General features: G+C 44.7%; 1 protein-coding gene across 2 annotated transcripts; it reads right to left on the reverse strand.

The window, feature by feature from the left end:
- Positions 1 to 271: 271 nt before the first annotated feature.
- On the reverse strand, positions 272 to 5,101 carry LOC125547629 (CBL-interacting protein kinase 17-like). Of its 2 annotated transcripts, XM_048711454.1 has the most exons (12): positions 4,732 to 5,100; positions 2,763 to 2,834; positions 2,534 to 2,641; positions 2,300 to 2,380; positions 2,133 to 2,186; positions 1,931 to 2,056; positions 1,615 to 1,824; positions 1,385 to 1,489; positions 1,078 to 1,194; positions 922 to 984; positions 740 to 814; positions 272 to 616 (listed from the first exon to the last, which is right to left on the reverse strand). In XM_048711454.1, exons 1-12 carry the CDS (start codon positions 5,014 to 5,016, stop codon positions 497 to 499), a joined length of 1,416 nt encoding a protein of 471 aa, XP_048567411.1. In that variant the 5' UTR covers positions 5,017 to 5,100; the 3' UTR covers positions 272 to 496. The 2 variants fall into 2 exon arrangements, with proteins under 2 accessions (XP_048567411.1, XP_048567407.1); XM_048711450.1 differs by having other exon boundaries at positions 740 to 984; positions 4,732 to 5,101.
- Between the last annotated feature and the right edge of the window lie 7,878 nt (positions 5,102 to 12,979).

Raw genomic sequence — 12,979 nt, forward strand, 5'->3', positions numbered from 1 at the left:
GCTTACGAGGTTATGTCTCCCTGTATCTGTTTGGCTAGATCTATGGTGGTCATCCAACCATGTTCATCGCCTTCTTCTCCGGGACGATTGTCTATTTCCTAGATTGTAGTCGTTGGCATCATCTGGCTCCGACAGGCAACTTCCCGTCTGCGTCAACACCGTTTTCCTAACTCTCATGGTGTTTGGAATGTCCAGAGGGGGTATCGAGCTTCGCTCATGGCAAGTGCAGGAGGAAGACTGTGTGTAGTTTTTCATTTATGTAAAGAAATCCTTGTAAAGGTTGGTCGGCTTTCATATAAAAGGCCTTTGGCCCTTTCGTGCAAAAAACGATTACATCACTGATAGTCAATTTCACGACTTGACTATATGTATATAGTTCTGTACACCGTACGATCCTAATCCTTACACCATCACCGTCATTTCCAATCAATAAACAGCTATGATCCTAGCGTCCTACAACATCATGTCAGTTGGGGTACCTACAGCACAACACTCATCACAAGGCAACCAGTGGTGTCGTTGCTCTGCTGTCGAAGCCAGGGAGGTTGTCGTCGAAGAGCGAGCCCATCCCGAAAGTCTTGTCAATCCCCAGATCACTCGAGATCCTATCGCAGAGCTGCAAAACACATTCCAAGAAAGCAACACCATTAAGTCATTCACCCACTAAGCACCAGTACTGAATATGTGTACGGTGAAGTTATGGCTGTGGCAAATCCAGTTGTTGTTAGCGCTCGTCTACCTGTCTGTACACTGCAGTGTCACCATGGGACTTCCTAAGCTCCACAACATGCAGAGAGGGGCCAAGCACAAAAACCTGGGACAAGAAAAAGAAACAGCACCACAGATGTTAACAGTTGATCTCCATTGGTTACCCTTCCCACGCGTTTCACAGAAGAAAGGTTCAGCTCGCCGAATATATACCTCGGCACAGACTAAGAATGGTGTGGGGTTGTTCGGTCCATTGCAATTGCCCGTTATTTTGAGCTGAAATATAACACGACACATCATTTTCAGTTCCTTCAAAACTTGTACTCAATCATGTGATGCTGAAAAACCTTTTGAGAAGCTTCTGCTCACCTTGCTATGTGCTCTCTGAACATGGAACCCTGACTGCGTCGCGGACACTTCAATCTTGTCGAACAAATCCTTCGGTGGATGTGCTGATGTGAACCTGATCTTTCTCTGGGACACTCCCTGCAACAAATTCAGCTGGATCAGATTAGTTGTTGTCTAAGACCGTAGTGGCAGCATTCAGTGATTATTTTGATCAAAGAATATGTAGTGTTTATCTTCAGAAGCCATGCATATGATTTTTCTTCCCAGCTTTGCAGACCAAATCACTCTGAAGACAGTAAGGGAGGCACTGGAAAATGTTTGTGCATACCTCTTCCTCAAATAAACCTGAAAGATCAAGGGAAGATGCCATTCCGATCAGCTGAAAAGCGTTCATCTGATGAGTACTCTTGTCGCCGGGTGCTTCACTAATTTGCTTCAGGATAGAAAAACAGAAACAAAAATTCACCGATCAGCGGCTACAAATATGGAACACATGATGCCTATATTAGGACATAAATTGGTCTTCAGCATCATATAGTTTGTGTCATCTTGCCATACCTGTTTGATAGGTAGAATTGCACCAAGCCGTACATCTTCATCATCATCATCATATGGAGCAACAGGAATATAGTCCTTCTGAAACCATTCGTGCATTTTGATCTCTGCCATGTTAATCCTCTTCCTCGGATTTGGTTCAAGAATCCTCCGAAGAAGGTTTTGTGCACTGGGAGAAAGCCACTCCGGGATCTGAGCGTCACCCTTGAAAATCTGCACGCAACAAGATAATAGTAGTATCATTGGAATGGCTTGAGAGAACTATCATAACAGAAAGAACACTAAATATCACTTATTTTCCTTTTTTATGAATATCTACCTTCTGATAAAGAACAACCATATTTCGGTCATCAAACGGTAGGTGTCCTACGAGCATTATGTAAAGAATTACTCCACAAGACCAGATATCCGACAATGATCCGTCGTAACCTCTGTTCTGCAGAACCTGGATATATTTGGCACAAGAATTAGCAAGCATACTGTAAAATAGACAATTGGTCTGAAGGTGGCCAGTCTTTTACCTCAGGAGCAATATAGTTGGGGCTACCACAGGTTGTATGCAGCAATCCATCATTCTGAAAGGTTGCAGATCTTAAATTCAGTGAAACGGAAATATTCTCGGAAAATATATCAATAAAAATGTAATGATCAATACAAGAAAATCGTGTGATAAGTTTTTCTGTCATACTCCGAGATGTTGGGGTAAAGCACTGAGACCAAAATCAGAGATCTTGATGTTGCCTTTCCGGTCAATAAGAACGTTTTCAGGCTGTAACATGTAACAGTGGGATAAATGAGGAGAACACAGAACAGTCAAGCCATATTGGCCATCTCGCGGATTATATAATACAAGAACAATAAGAATGATTGATAATTGCTTGATCAGATGCTCCAAATAAAGAAATACTTCAGTCGTCAGTACCTTGAGGTCCCTGTGGTAGACACCCTTTCCATGGCAATAGCTCACACCATCAATTAGCTGCTGGAAAAGCCTCCTTCCTTCTCGTTCAGATAGCTTTCTCTTTATTGCCTTTTATTTGTAGGAAAGGAATCAACTTAAGTGTTAGAACTAAGAAATGTACCTGATAGAGAATTTTATAGTGCAAAGCAAGGTTTCAGACAATTCAAAAATAAAAGTTATACGGGCTTACAATCCTGTCAAAAAGTTCGCCTCCATTGACAAACTCAAGCACCATATAGATCTTTGTTTTGCTAGCAGCAACCTGAAACCAAGAGTTAAAACAATCGCAGGATTAATAATACGACAATGATGTTATTTAAACGGCCCACGTGAACGAATTCATATGCTTATGTGCACCATGAGTTAGACCTAAAACAATTCTATTTCAATTATATCTCACAGAAGACAAAGATCATTGCATAGTAGTAGAAAATAATAAAAAGATAAGGACGGGGCTGGCAGCAGCTACTTGACGGCGACATGTCACATGCATTCCAAATCAAGGATTAATCTTAGCATGGAGAAGTGCGTGGCATGGAGCTGAATCTGCCTCTGTGGGACCACTAGCCCATGTCTTCAGGGTTGACCAAGGAGCAAAGATTATGCAACTAGAACTAGATCCAGCCAACTGGACCAACTCCACGTGCTACGCGCTAATGATCTCTACCTGTGACGTGCAATGATCTGCAGGCTATTAGCCCACCCTACTATAATATTCAAAAGAGAACCCCCACAATTATAGAAGTGTTCCTATGGATCTTTGCAAACATATATAGATAAACATTATGATGATTCTTGAAAACTTGCAATCTCCATCGCCAAGCAGGAGTACCATTTTTTTTAAGGAATCTGCGGTTGATAATTGTATTGTGATGCAGACCGGTCGCATGCCCAGGTCCCCGGATGGTTAGAACGTGACAATAAGTTGTCACCCACCCGAGTTGTGACCTGCCCGAGTTTGAGCCTCCCTTGTTCTGGGGCGGACACATCACTCTCCTTAATAAGCTGTCATTTTTCGATGATTGTAGCATATGATTGATTGTTCCAGGTCATCATGTTTAGATATGAACCCCTATCCTCCCGCAGAAAGGAGAATGAATTCTTATCCGGTCAATGTTTTGTAACCCAGCTCGATCAGGTCTTTCTAAGTATTCTCTCCCTCAATTTTAACAAACCATTCCCCAAAATAATGAGTAATTAACAAACAATAATAATAATATTTATGTCAAAAAAAGATAATAATATATTTTTTGAGACAAAAAAAAGATAATAATATGAATCCACGGCCAAGAGAGGCACGCTGCTAAATGGAAATCTGCATCTGTGGGCCCACTAGCCAATGTCTGAGGGTGGGCCAACGAACAGACAACATGCAGTTGGAGACAACTTGCCAACTGGACCAACACCACGTGGTAGGTTTAGTGTCCTACGTGTATATAACACACTAATAAGAACTGATAATCCAAAGCAGAATCCCTCCAACAATTATGTACAAGAACATATATGGATAAGCATTAGGCTGGTCATAATGGGCAAGAACATAAGCTAGTAACTTACATACTTCCCTAAACTATGTTACTACCTCCATAGTGGGTAGGAACATCTATGTAGTGTCATGCAACGATGTATTTATTAGGTTATAGACTCATTGTTTCTTGGAGTGTGTGATGTTCCGATAACTTAGCTAGTTACCACAAGCACCTCTCTCTTCATTAAATATGTGACACATAAACAAAGTTGTATTGGAGTGTGTGATGTTACTTCTAAGTTCCTCATCATTGTGACCAGCCTTACGATGATGCTCGCAATCCCCACTTCCAAGTGCCCTTTGTTTAAGGAATCTCAGGCTGATAACTGTAGCGCGATTCTTCCCGGTCATCAAGATGTTTAGATATAATGAACGCCTATCCGATCAATGTTTTGTAACCCGGCTCGCCTTTTCCTCAAATTTACCAAGGATGCGTACATCTGATCTAGGGGAGTCAGCAGGCAGCAAAACATACATCGCACGCGGCTGATTCGTCAACGAATCCACTGACCGATCACAAGGAAATGAAATCAAATCAAACCAATCAAACGAGCAGGGCGGTTCAGAACAGAACAGCAGCGGCGGGGTAGCAGCAGGAGCGGAGATCGCGATTAGTAGTAGTAGTAATTACCTCGTGGAGGCGGACGACGTTGGGGTGCGCGAGCATGGTGAGCGTGGCGATCTCCCTGCGGACCTGGTCGTCGGCGCCGCGGAGGGAGAGCACCCTGCCGCGGTCCAGGATCTTCACGGCGAAGTGCTCCCCGGTGGCGCGGTGCCGCGCCTGCTTCACCTTGCCGAAGTTGCCTTCCCCGAGCGTGCGGCCCAGCTCGTACGCGCCCAGCAGCGCCGCCCGCGCGCGGCACCCCGCCGCCGCCCCTTCCGCCGCCGCCACTTCCGAGTCGCCCGTCGCCCCCATCTGCTGCTGCCCGGAGAGGGACTCGCTCCTGGTGAATCGGGCCGGAGGCGTGGTTCGCGTGTAGGATGACGATGCGATTTGGAAAGTGGAAGGGGCCGTATTTATAGCTCTGAAAATCAATAATCCTCTCCGAGCTCGCCACTTGGTCTTTCCGTGTGTGTGGTTGCGGTTGTGTTTGGTGTGGGGTTTGCTTGGTGTTTGGATTTACCTTAATCCTGAAGCCAGCCCACCCAACAGGATAAATACTCTCCGCATATTAATATTGGTTAAAGCCAAACTTTATAAAAATTGACCAAGTTTATAAAAAACAATATAAAAAGTTATAGTAACAAATTAATATTGTGTGAAAATATATGCAATGATGAATTCAATGATATATATTTGGTGGTGTATATGTTAATATATTTTTCTACAAATTTGTTGAAAGAATATAAAGTTTGATTTTAGACAAACCTAAGATGCAGAGTAAATAAAAACAGTAGAAGTAACAAAAATGAAAGGAGTAACATTTTTACGGTAAAAATGAGGCGAGCGAGGAAAGAAGATAAATAAAAAAATAGTGTGCTAGGGCAACTCCAAGGCAGATATGCATTTCATCCATCTTTTGTCCGTTTAAATCTGCGTGAACAGAAATCAAGACCCAACGCGATGACGCAAACTCATTTTATGCCCGCTTCGTGTCTATGTGGGCGTAAATTTACCCTAAATTTGGGCCGGGTTTGCGTCACACAAACAACAGATGGGCGCGTTGCATGCCCCCTTGGTGTCCACCCTAGCCCCACACGGCAGTCACCCAACTACCATTAAGTAAGTCCTTTTTAATGCATGTTTGTGGGGAGTACCCACCATGCCCACTCTTTCTTTCTCCCTCTGCCCCAGCCGCTGGACAGTCAACCCATAACCATTTTCTACCGCCCACCATGTCGTGGAAGCGAACAAATGGAGCGCACGACCACGATGCCGGCCCCTCCTCGGGGCGGCGCCGCCATGTGGCAACCTTCATCGTGGTGCTGCCAGGGCTGCACCGCCGGCGCGTGACCATGTGTAAGTGTCGGTCAACCGGTGCGAGCACTACTGGGAACACACCATCTCTGTGCCCTAAATGAACGTGCACATGCTGAACGACTGGCATTTGAACCCGAATAGGGTTCCAGTGCCAGCCATTTCGGCCTCTGGTCATGCGCGGGAGGCGGAGATCTGCCGCCACCGCACTCAGCTACTAAGTGACCTCTGCCACGACCCGGCGTTCGCATTGGACTCGCCACACTGGGACATTTGGTTCAGCGATGAGCTCGACCAGCGTCGTTGGTCATGCTTCACCGCTCATGCCCCAACGCCCCTGCGCGCTCCAACACCACAACCAAGGAGGAGGATGAGGCCCTCAAGAAGGACATCGAGGACTCCGAACTGGCCAAGATGGCCTAGTGGACTGACCTGCGCCTGACACTGGTGCTCCAAGTCTCGGCGTTGGAGGCCCCCGCGCCACCGTCGAAGTCGTGGCCACTGGCGGGGCTAGTGGGGCATGTGTGGGCGTGAACGTCCACGCTGCCTTGCACGCCTGAGTGGGTGGAGCCGAAGCAGCAGCAATCGGAGTAGCTGCAGCCGAAGCAGTAGGCATGGGCCGGCAGCAGGACTGACACCGTGGCCATATCCATGGCCGGCTCCAGTCTACATCAACCTCGACGACGAGGAAGATGACAAGGACAATGACGACGGCCACTAGATCTAGGCTTAATTAATTTATTTTTGTTATCCTTTTATTTTAATTAATGTCATGAACGGATTTTTTTGCAGTATATTTTAATTTGAAATTTTGTCAAAACTGAAATGCGGCCGGTACTTGAGGCGCACTGATGAACCGGCAGACACGGACGAACTTTTAGTGTCCGTCTGGCCGCCTAAATGAATAAAAAAGGGATAATTTTCTAACTGTTTGTTTGGGCCGGTTCGTTGAAGTTGCCCTTATTTTTGGCGCATGTTTAGCTGTGCATTTTGACCATATTCACTTGTAAAACTAAGAATGGCTTCCTTGCGCCGCTCCGGGTCAAAATTGGCAATTTTACAAACAAAGCGAGAGAGAAGACAGGAATGCTTCCTCATGTGGTGTGCCTATATATATTCGGGTTTATTAGGTCGGCGCTAATCTGCTTACCGTCCAGTGAGGAAGAATAAAAATTGTGTCGCCACCCCTCGTGGTATGTTTGGCATTTGCTTTGTATTATAATATCCTTTTGTGAAATGTTCAAATATCATATACTTCCTTCGTTTCTAAATATTATTTTTCTAGAGATTTCGACAAATGACTACATACGAAGCAAAATAAATGCGTCACTCTAAAATATGTTTATATACATCCATATGTGGTAGTCCATTTAAAATCTCTAAAAATACAAATATTCAGAAATGAAAGAAGTATGTATATATTAAGCAGCACAAATCTTAAAAAAATCCTTATGTTGGATTTATTGGTTTAGCCCATTTATTCTGTCCAATAATTTCTAGAAAAATCTCCGAGACCATGTGGCTCATTCATGCATGACAAGAGTTTTTTTTCCAAAAAAGAGGATTACCCCAACCTCAGCATCAAGCGATGCACACAATCATCTATTAAATTAATATAATATCTGAGTGCCAAAAATATCTCAAGTAGCTAATTGAAAAGAAGATAAAAAAGCAAATAGCCACAACCGGTAAAAATAGGACATCGTGCCTAAACAAGATTTACTATTGGGATAATGAAGATATGACCATATTTCAGATCGATTTTCAACCGACAAGATCAGATAGTAGAATAGAGAGAAGGATTTGCTGCTTTCTTAAAATGATAGAGTCAGAAGAGGGTCTGCGTTAATAGAGCTCTTTAGATAGGGAGAGGAAAGTCCTATATTGGACCGTCACCTAAACCGGTTGTACGTAGCACGTGCTATCATCTCTCATCGGTTGCACTCAAAGGTCATAAGCTCCCTCTCTTCCGCTTGGAGTGGTAATGACCACGTATAGATCCATCAGACACTCGATAGATCACATGAAAAAGTTTGTAATATTTGTTTTGTTAAACACATATTTGTTTTGATAGTTTCAAATAGCCAAGTAATGCACAAACCCCCACTTGAATTCGTACTGCCGTATTAGGCTTTACCCCACCTAACCAGTTGCTAAACAAATTGAGCATACTATTAGGCGGAGGTACGTTAAAGGACACATGTATTGTTCGTCATAATAACTAGGCTAGTATGCTTGTAAGAAATAAGTGTTGAATTGTTTACTCGTGATCATAGAAACAACAATGTTTACTCCCCTCACACCTATGTTTTACCCAATTGTGTTGTGTTAGAATCACGTCTTATGTACAAACCACATGAAAATCTTGATCTTTAAACACTGTTGTTTCTATGATCATGTACATTAGGAAGTGATTCTAAGAAAAGTACTTCCCACCTATCATCCACTGCATGCCTCGCCCGCGTGTTGTGATCGAGCCGAGCAGGATCGAGACCTATGCCACACGTGCCCGCTCCCTTCTTTTTATCATACAACAATGAAGCTAAGATGTTTTTGTGCTAGTGGAGAATGAAACCGAACGGTTGTGATTGTTCCCCTTTGTCTCCCCATTAGTGTCTCGGTTTCGCTGAAGCCACTTCATCTCCAACGTGTCTGCTTCTTGGTTTGGATGCTTTGGGGCACCTACCGCTTTCTCATCTTGCTTCTCGGCGTGCCCCGAGAAGTGAGACAGCAGGCCTCCAGAGCCCTGTCTCTTGCGATCCTATTTTGGGGGAGCACTCTAGCGCGACTGTTGGATCTTCCTCCACCATGGTTGAGTAGGACGATGACATATTTCCCGGCGTCGACCACCTCTTCGGCGACACGATGAATTACACACATGCATCTTGTTCCACCGCAACGAATATCTTCTTTTTTGCTAACACTTTGCTTTGTTAGTGCTTCTTGGTCTTTATTGGTGTGTCCAGTGTTCCATGAGAGTATTGTTCTTTTTATAGTTAGAATTTTATATTTAGCGATAATTGTATGGGTTCCACATATATTCATGATGGTTGTTTCTCTCGAGCCATGGTTTTTTCACCATGAACTGTCCGAAATAAAGGGTCTTGTAATGTGTTCAGCTGTATGACTCCCAAGCTATAGGGAGGTCCACATTTTTCTTAAAGAAAAAAGGAACACGTGAATTTTATTTAGAAGTTCCTAATAAATCTGAAGTTTTCTACTCCCTCCTATCCATATTAACTGTCACTGATATGTTGTACACATCTTAATGTGTTATATGTATCTGTATAATTTCACTAAAAAATATTTCAAATTGTAAGCTATAAAAAGAGAGAGGTTTGTCAACAATCCACATTTTTCTTTTTCTGGTAGCCCGTAGATGGAATTTCTTAAAACAGTTCACATATTTATGTGCATGCCATATTTTTTCATTTTTAAACACTGTTAGAAACATGAAGCTTGAAGTCTACCCTCCGTATCAAAATATAAGATGTTTTTTAGTCCAGCTTAGCCCAAAAAAGGTCTTATATTCTGCTAATAATTTGCATATGTGGTCTTGTATTAGACTAGCCACAATCGATAGTGACATACATATATTTCTAGACTATATTACTACCTTCATAGTGGGTAGTAACTTAAGTGTGATAACATGCAAAGATTCATTTATTAGGTTATAGACTCATATTGCATTGGAACATGTGATGTTACAGTAACTAGCTAAGTTACTACAACTACCTCTATCTTCACTAACTCATTGCCACATAAGCAAATTTGCTGAGTTAGACTCGATGTTACTACTGAAATTACTCCCACTGTGGCTAGTCTTACCCTCCTCTAGTGAGCTTACTCTAACAGTTCGAAGTTATCCTCAGTCTCTGCTTCTCGGCTGAGAACTTTTGGACGGAAACTAGTTGAGTACTTATCTCAGGGGTACACAAGACGAACCCGTGAAAACCTTACTAGGATAGCCTTTTTTTGAGAAAAAATATTAGGTTTAGGTTGACATTTCACGAGTCTTCACTGGTAAGCACATGAAACAACACATTTTACAACCAGTCCCAAAAGAAGAGGGAAATACTGTTAGAGTTGTGTCGAATATTGTGTACAAGTTAGGTTACAGTTGGACTCTGAGTTGTATTGTGTTTAGATAGGATATGGAGTCGTGTCCTGGTAGGACACTTGTATCCTAGGCCTCTCATATATAGCGGGGCTAAACACATGATGTAACCTATGCCAACATAATAGCACCGGAACGCAGGGGAAGCCGGCGGCATGTGCCGGTGTCCAGGACGACCGGGTGCGGTATTGTAGCGGTGTCATGGGGAGGAGCGCCCATAGTCAAGCCCCGGGGATGTAGCCATATCGGTGAACCTCGTTAACAAATCTCGGTATCGTGCTCGTGTGATTGCTTGGTCTTTGGATGATCAACAGTATGCCTCAGATTTATTCTAACAAGTGGTATCAGAGCTAGGCTGTTCAGAGATCGTGGATTGTTAATCTAGAGGAAGTATCGAGTTTGAGATGCAGCCGGTGACGGTGTGGTTCTCGGCGAGATTGGAAAAAGCGATCGGAAGGTAGGCAACGTGAGGCAAGCACGATGGAGTTCTTGCCGATCGGATCGGTACCTGATCGATTTGGTTTCGGCGAGACTGGGTGTGTAGCAGCGGATTCGGAAGCGGCACGGAGCCCTGGTGTGTTGCAGTCGTGTAGGGAGTCGTAGCCAACGTGGCTCGTGGGCATGCCTAGGATGTGACAGGCTGGCCTAGGTGGCTGGTTGTGTGCGTTCTTGATGGGCTAGGCCCTTGTGCAGCCATGAGGTGGGCGGACAACTGGGGTTACTGAGGCAGGAGCAACGGCCAGGCGTTTGACGGAGGCTCGATGCTGCTCACGCGTGCACAGGTGCTGCTGATACGTGTGTTGTGCTATGAGCCAAAGGAATCAGGTACGGAGATTTGTTTGAAGAGAAAAAAGAGGACCGAGTTCTCGTATGCGACGCGAAGGAAGGCTGAGACAGATCGATTCAAGCGAAGAAAATCTATCGTAATACGCATCCATCGAGGAGAGCAGGGGCTATTGGCAGCAACAACGATGCATCAGGTTGTGTCCAGCGGCAAGTAGAATAACAATGGTAATTCCAAGGCTGGAGTCAGCGAAGCATCAACTAGTACAGGAGCTATTCGTGAGTAGCAGGATTCAATCAAGTGATCGAATTGCAAGGCATTCTCTTGAAGCTTGAGTATGTTTTCACTAGCTAGGTCGTACAAAGAACTATGATACCAAAGGGTACTTGGTTTGAGGTGGAGAAGTTCAACGGAACTGAAAACCTTGGGTTATGGCAGACAAGGTGAAATATTTGGTGGCACAACAGGGATGCTTGAAGGCGTTGCAGGAAGTTATGTCAGCTAAGACGGGAATATCATGTGATGGATGGAAATGGCGCAGAAAATGATCTGGGAGCCTGGGTCGGACTAGACAGTCTGACGGATCGACGTGAGTCGGTTGGTACAAAAGACGGTGGTGGAATCAGCGACGACGACATAGGTGCGTGATGTTGATAGTGACCGACTTCTGGGGCGTGGAAACACGTGGCGCAGGCCCGAGGGTTTGTGTGGCTTCGACAAGACTATGGCGCAGGGTTGATTCAAGACGGTGCACATGAGAGCTTGGAGTCGGCGAGGTGCGGGGTGGCAAGTACAACCACCATGGAGTCATGTTGAAGGTGGAGCTGGATTGAGGGGCTACGGTGTAAGGATCTAGAGAATCGAAGCCTATTCAGCGGGAAAAGCGAGGGACACGTAATTTGGACTGGAGCCCGGTGGTCTGATGGAAGCGTGAAACTCGTCATCGGTCGGTGATGACCGGTGGTACTCTGCAGTGGGGGTTGAGTGGTGTGGTTTTCGCGACCCTTGAGACTCGACCAGGACAGCGGAGGCTCGATGCGGTAATAGCGGCGAGGCGTGCGGTATGCACGGGACATGGAGACGGGCCAGGGCTCTGGTGGTCATACATGTGGTGAGACAACTGCAAATTTGACTCGGGATGACTAAAAGCAACAATGAAATTTTTTCAAGTTTCAGACAGTGGTCAAGAAAAGAAGTGACTACAAGTTGCAGGTGGAGTCACATGGAGTCTTTGGAGTAGCAGCGGTACTCATGGGATAAGCTCAAGTCCAATGTACATGGAAGTTTGACACATTGACGAATTCAAGGTGGTGGAGAATATTCGCCAAGGTGGAGTTTGTTAGAGTTGTGTCGAATATTATGTATAAGTTAGGTTACAGTTGGACTCTGAGTTGTATTGTATTTAAATAGAATATGGAGTCGTGTCCTAGTAGGACACTTGTATCCTAGGCCTCTCATATATAACGGGGTAGACACATGATGTAACCTATGCCAACATAATAGCACCGGAACGCAGGGAAAGCCGGCGGCATGTACCGGTGTCCAGGGCGACCGGGTGCGGTATTGTAGCGGTGTCATGGGGAGGATCGCCCATAGTCAAGCCCCGGGGATGTAATTATACCGGTGAACCTCGTTAACAAATCTCGGTATCGTGCTCGTGTGATTGCTTGGTCTTTGAATTATCAACAGTATGCCTCGGATTTATTCTAACAAATACAAATAAGTCCCTGGGCTTCAACAGAAAGGACCGCAAGGTGAGAAAAAAAAAAGATGAGAGTACCAGGATAACTGGATGAGGGCAGGCAGACGTGGACAAAAATATCCGGGACGGCCCACCTGTTGCTTCCAGGCTCGGTTGATTCAAGGGGATTCTTCCGGTCGTTGTATTTACGTAATACGTATATGTTCATTTGTTTAATTAGAGCATTTTACAAGTGTTGGCTAGCTTGGCGTGAAGATACCGTATCTGGCCGGGCGGGCCTAGCTATATTCGCTATTCTTACGTAATCTCTGCTCTCCTGTCATCTAGCTGAAGCTGATGCCGTGATCATATAGACAAT

The sequence above is a fragment of the Triticum urartu genome, chromosome 1 (genome assembly GCF_003073215.2).
Source record: "Triticum urartu cultivar G1812 chromosome 1, Tu2.1, whole genome shotgun sequence".
Taxonomy (NCBI): domain Eukaryota; kingdom Viridiplantae; phylum Streptophyta; class Magnoliopsida; order Poales; family Poaceae; genus Triticum; species Triticum urartu.

Coding starts and splice junctions, on each gene's coding strand:
- LOC125547629 (XM_048711450.1), bottom strand. CDS start 5,016: ATGGGGGCGACGGGCGACTCGGAAGTGGCGGCGGCGGAAGGGGCGGCG. Junction 2,642..2,762: donor GCGAACTTTTTGACAGGATT/GTAAGCCCGTAT, acceptor TACAAATAAAAG/GCAATAAAGAGAAAGCTATC. Junction 985..1,077: donor TTCAGAGAGCACATAGCAAG/GTGAGCAGAAGC, acceptor GTTATATTTCAG/CTCAAAATAACGGGCAATTG.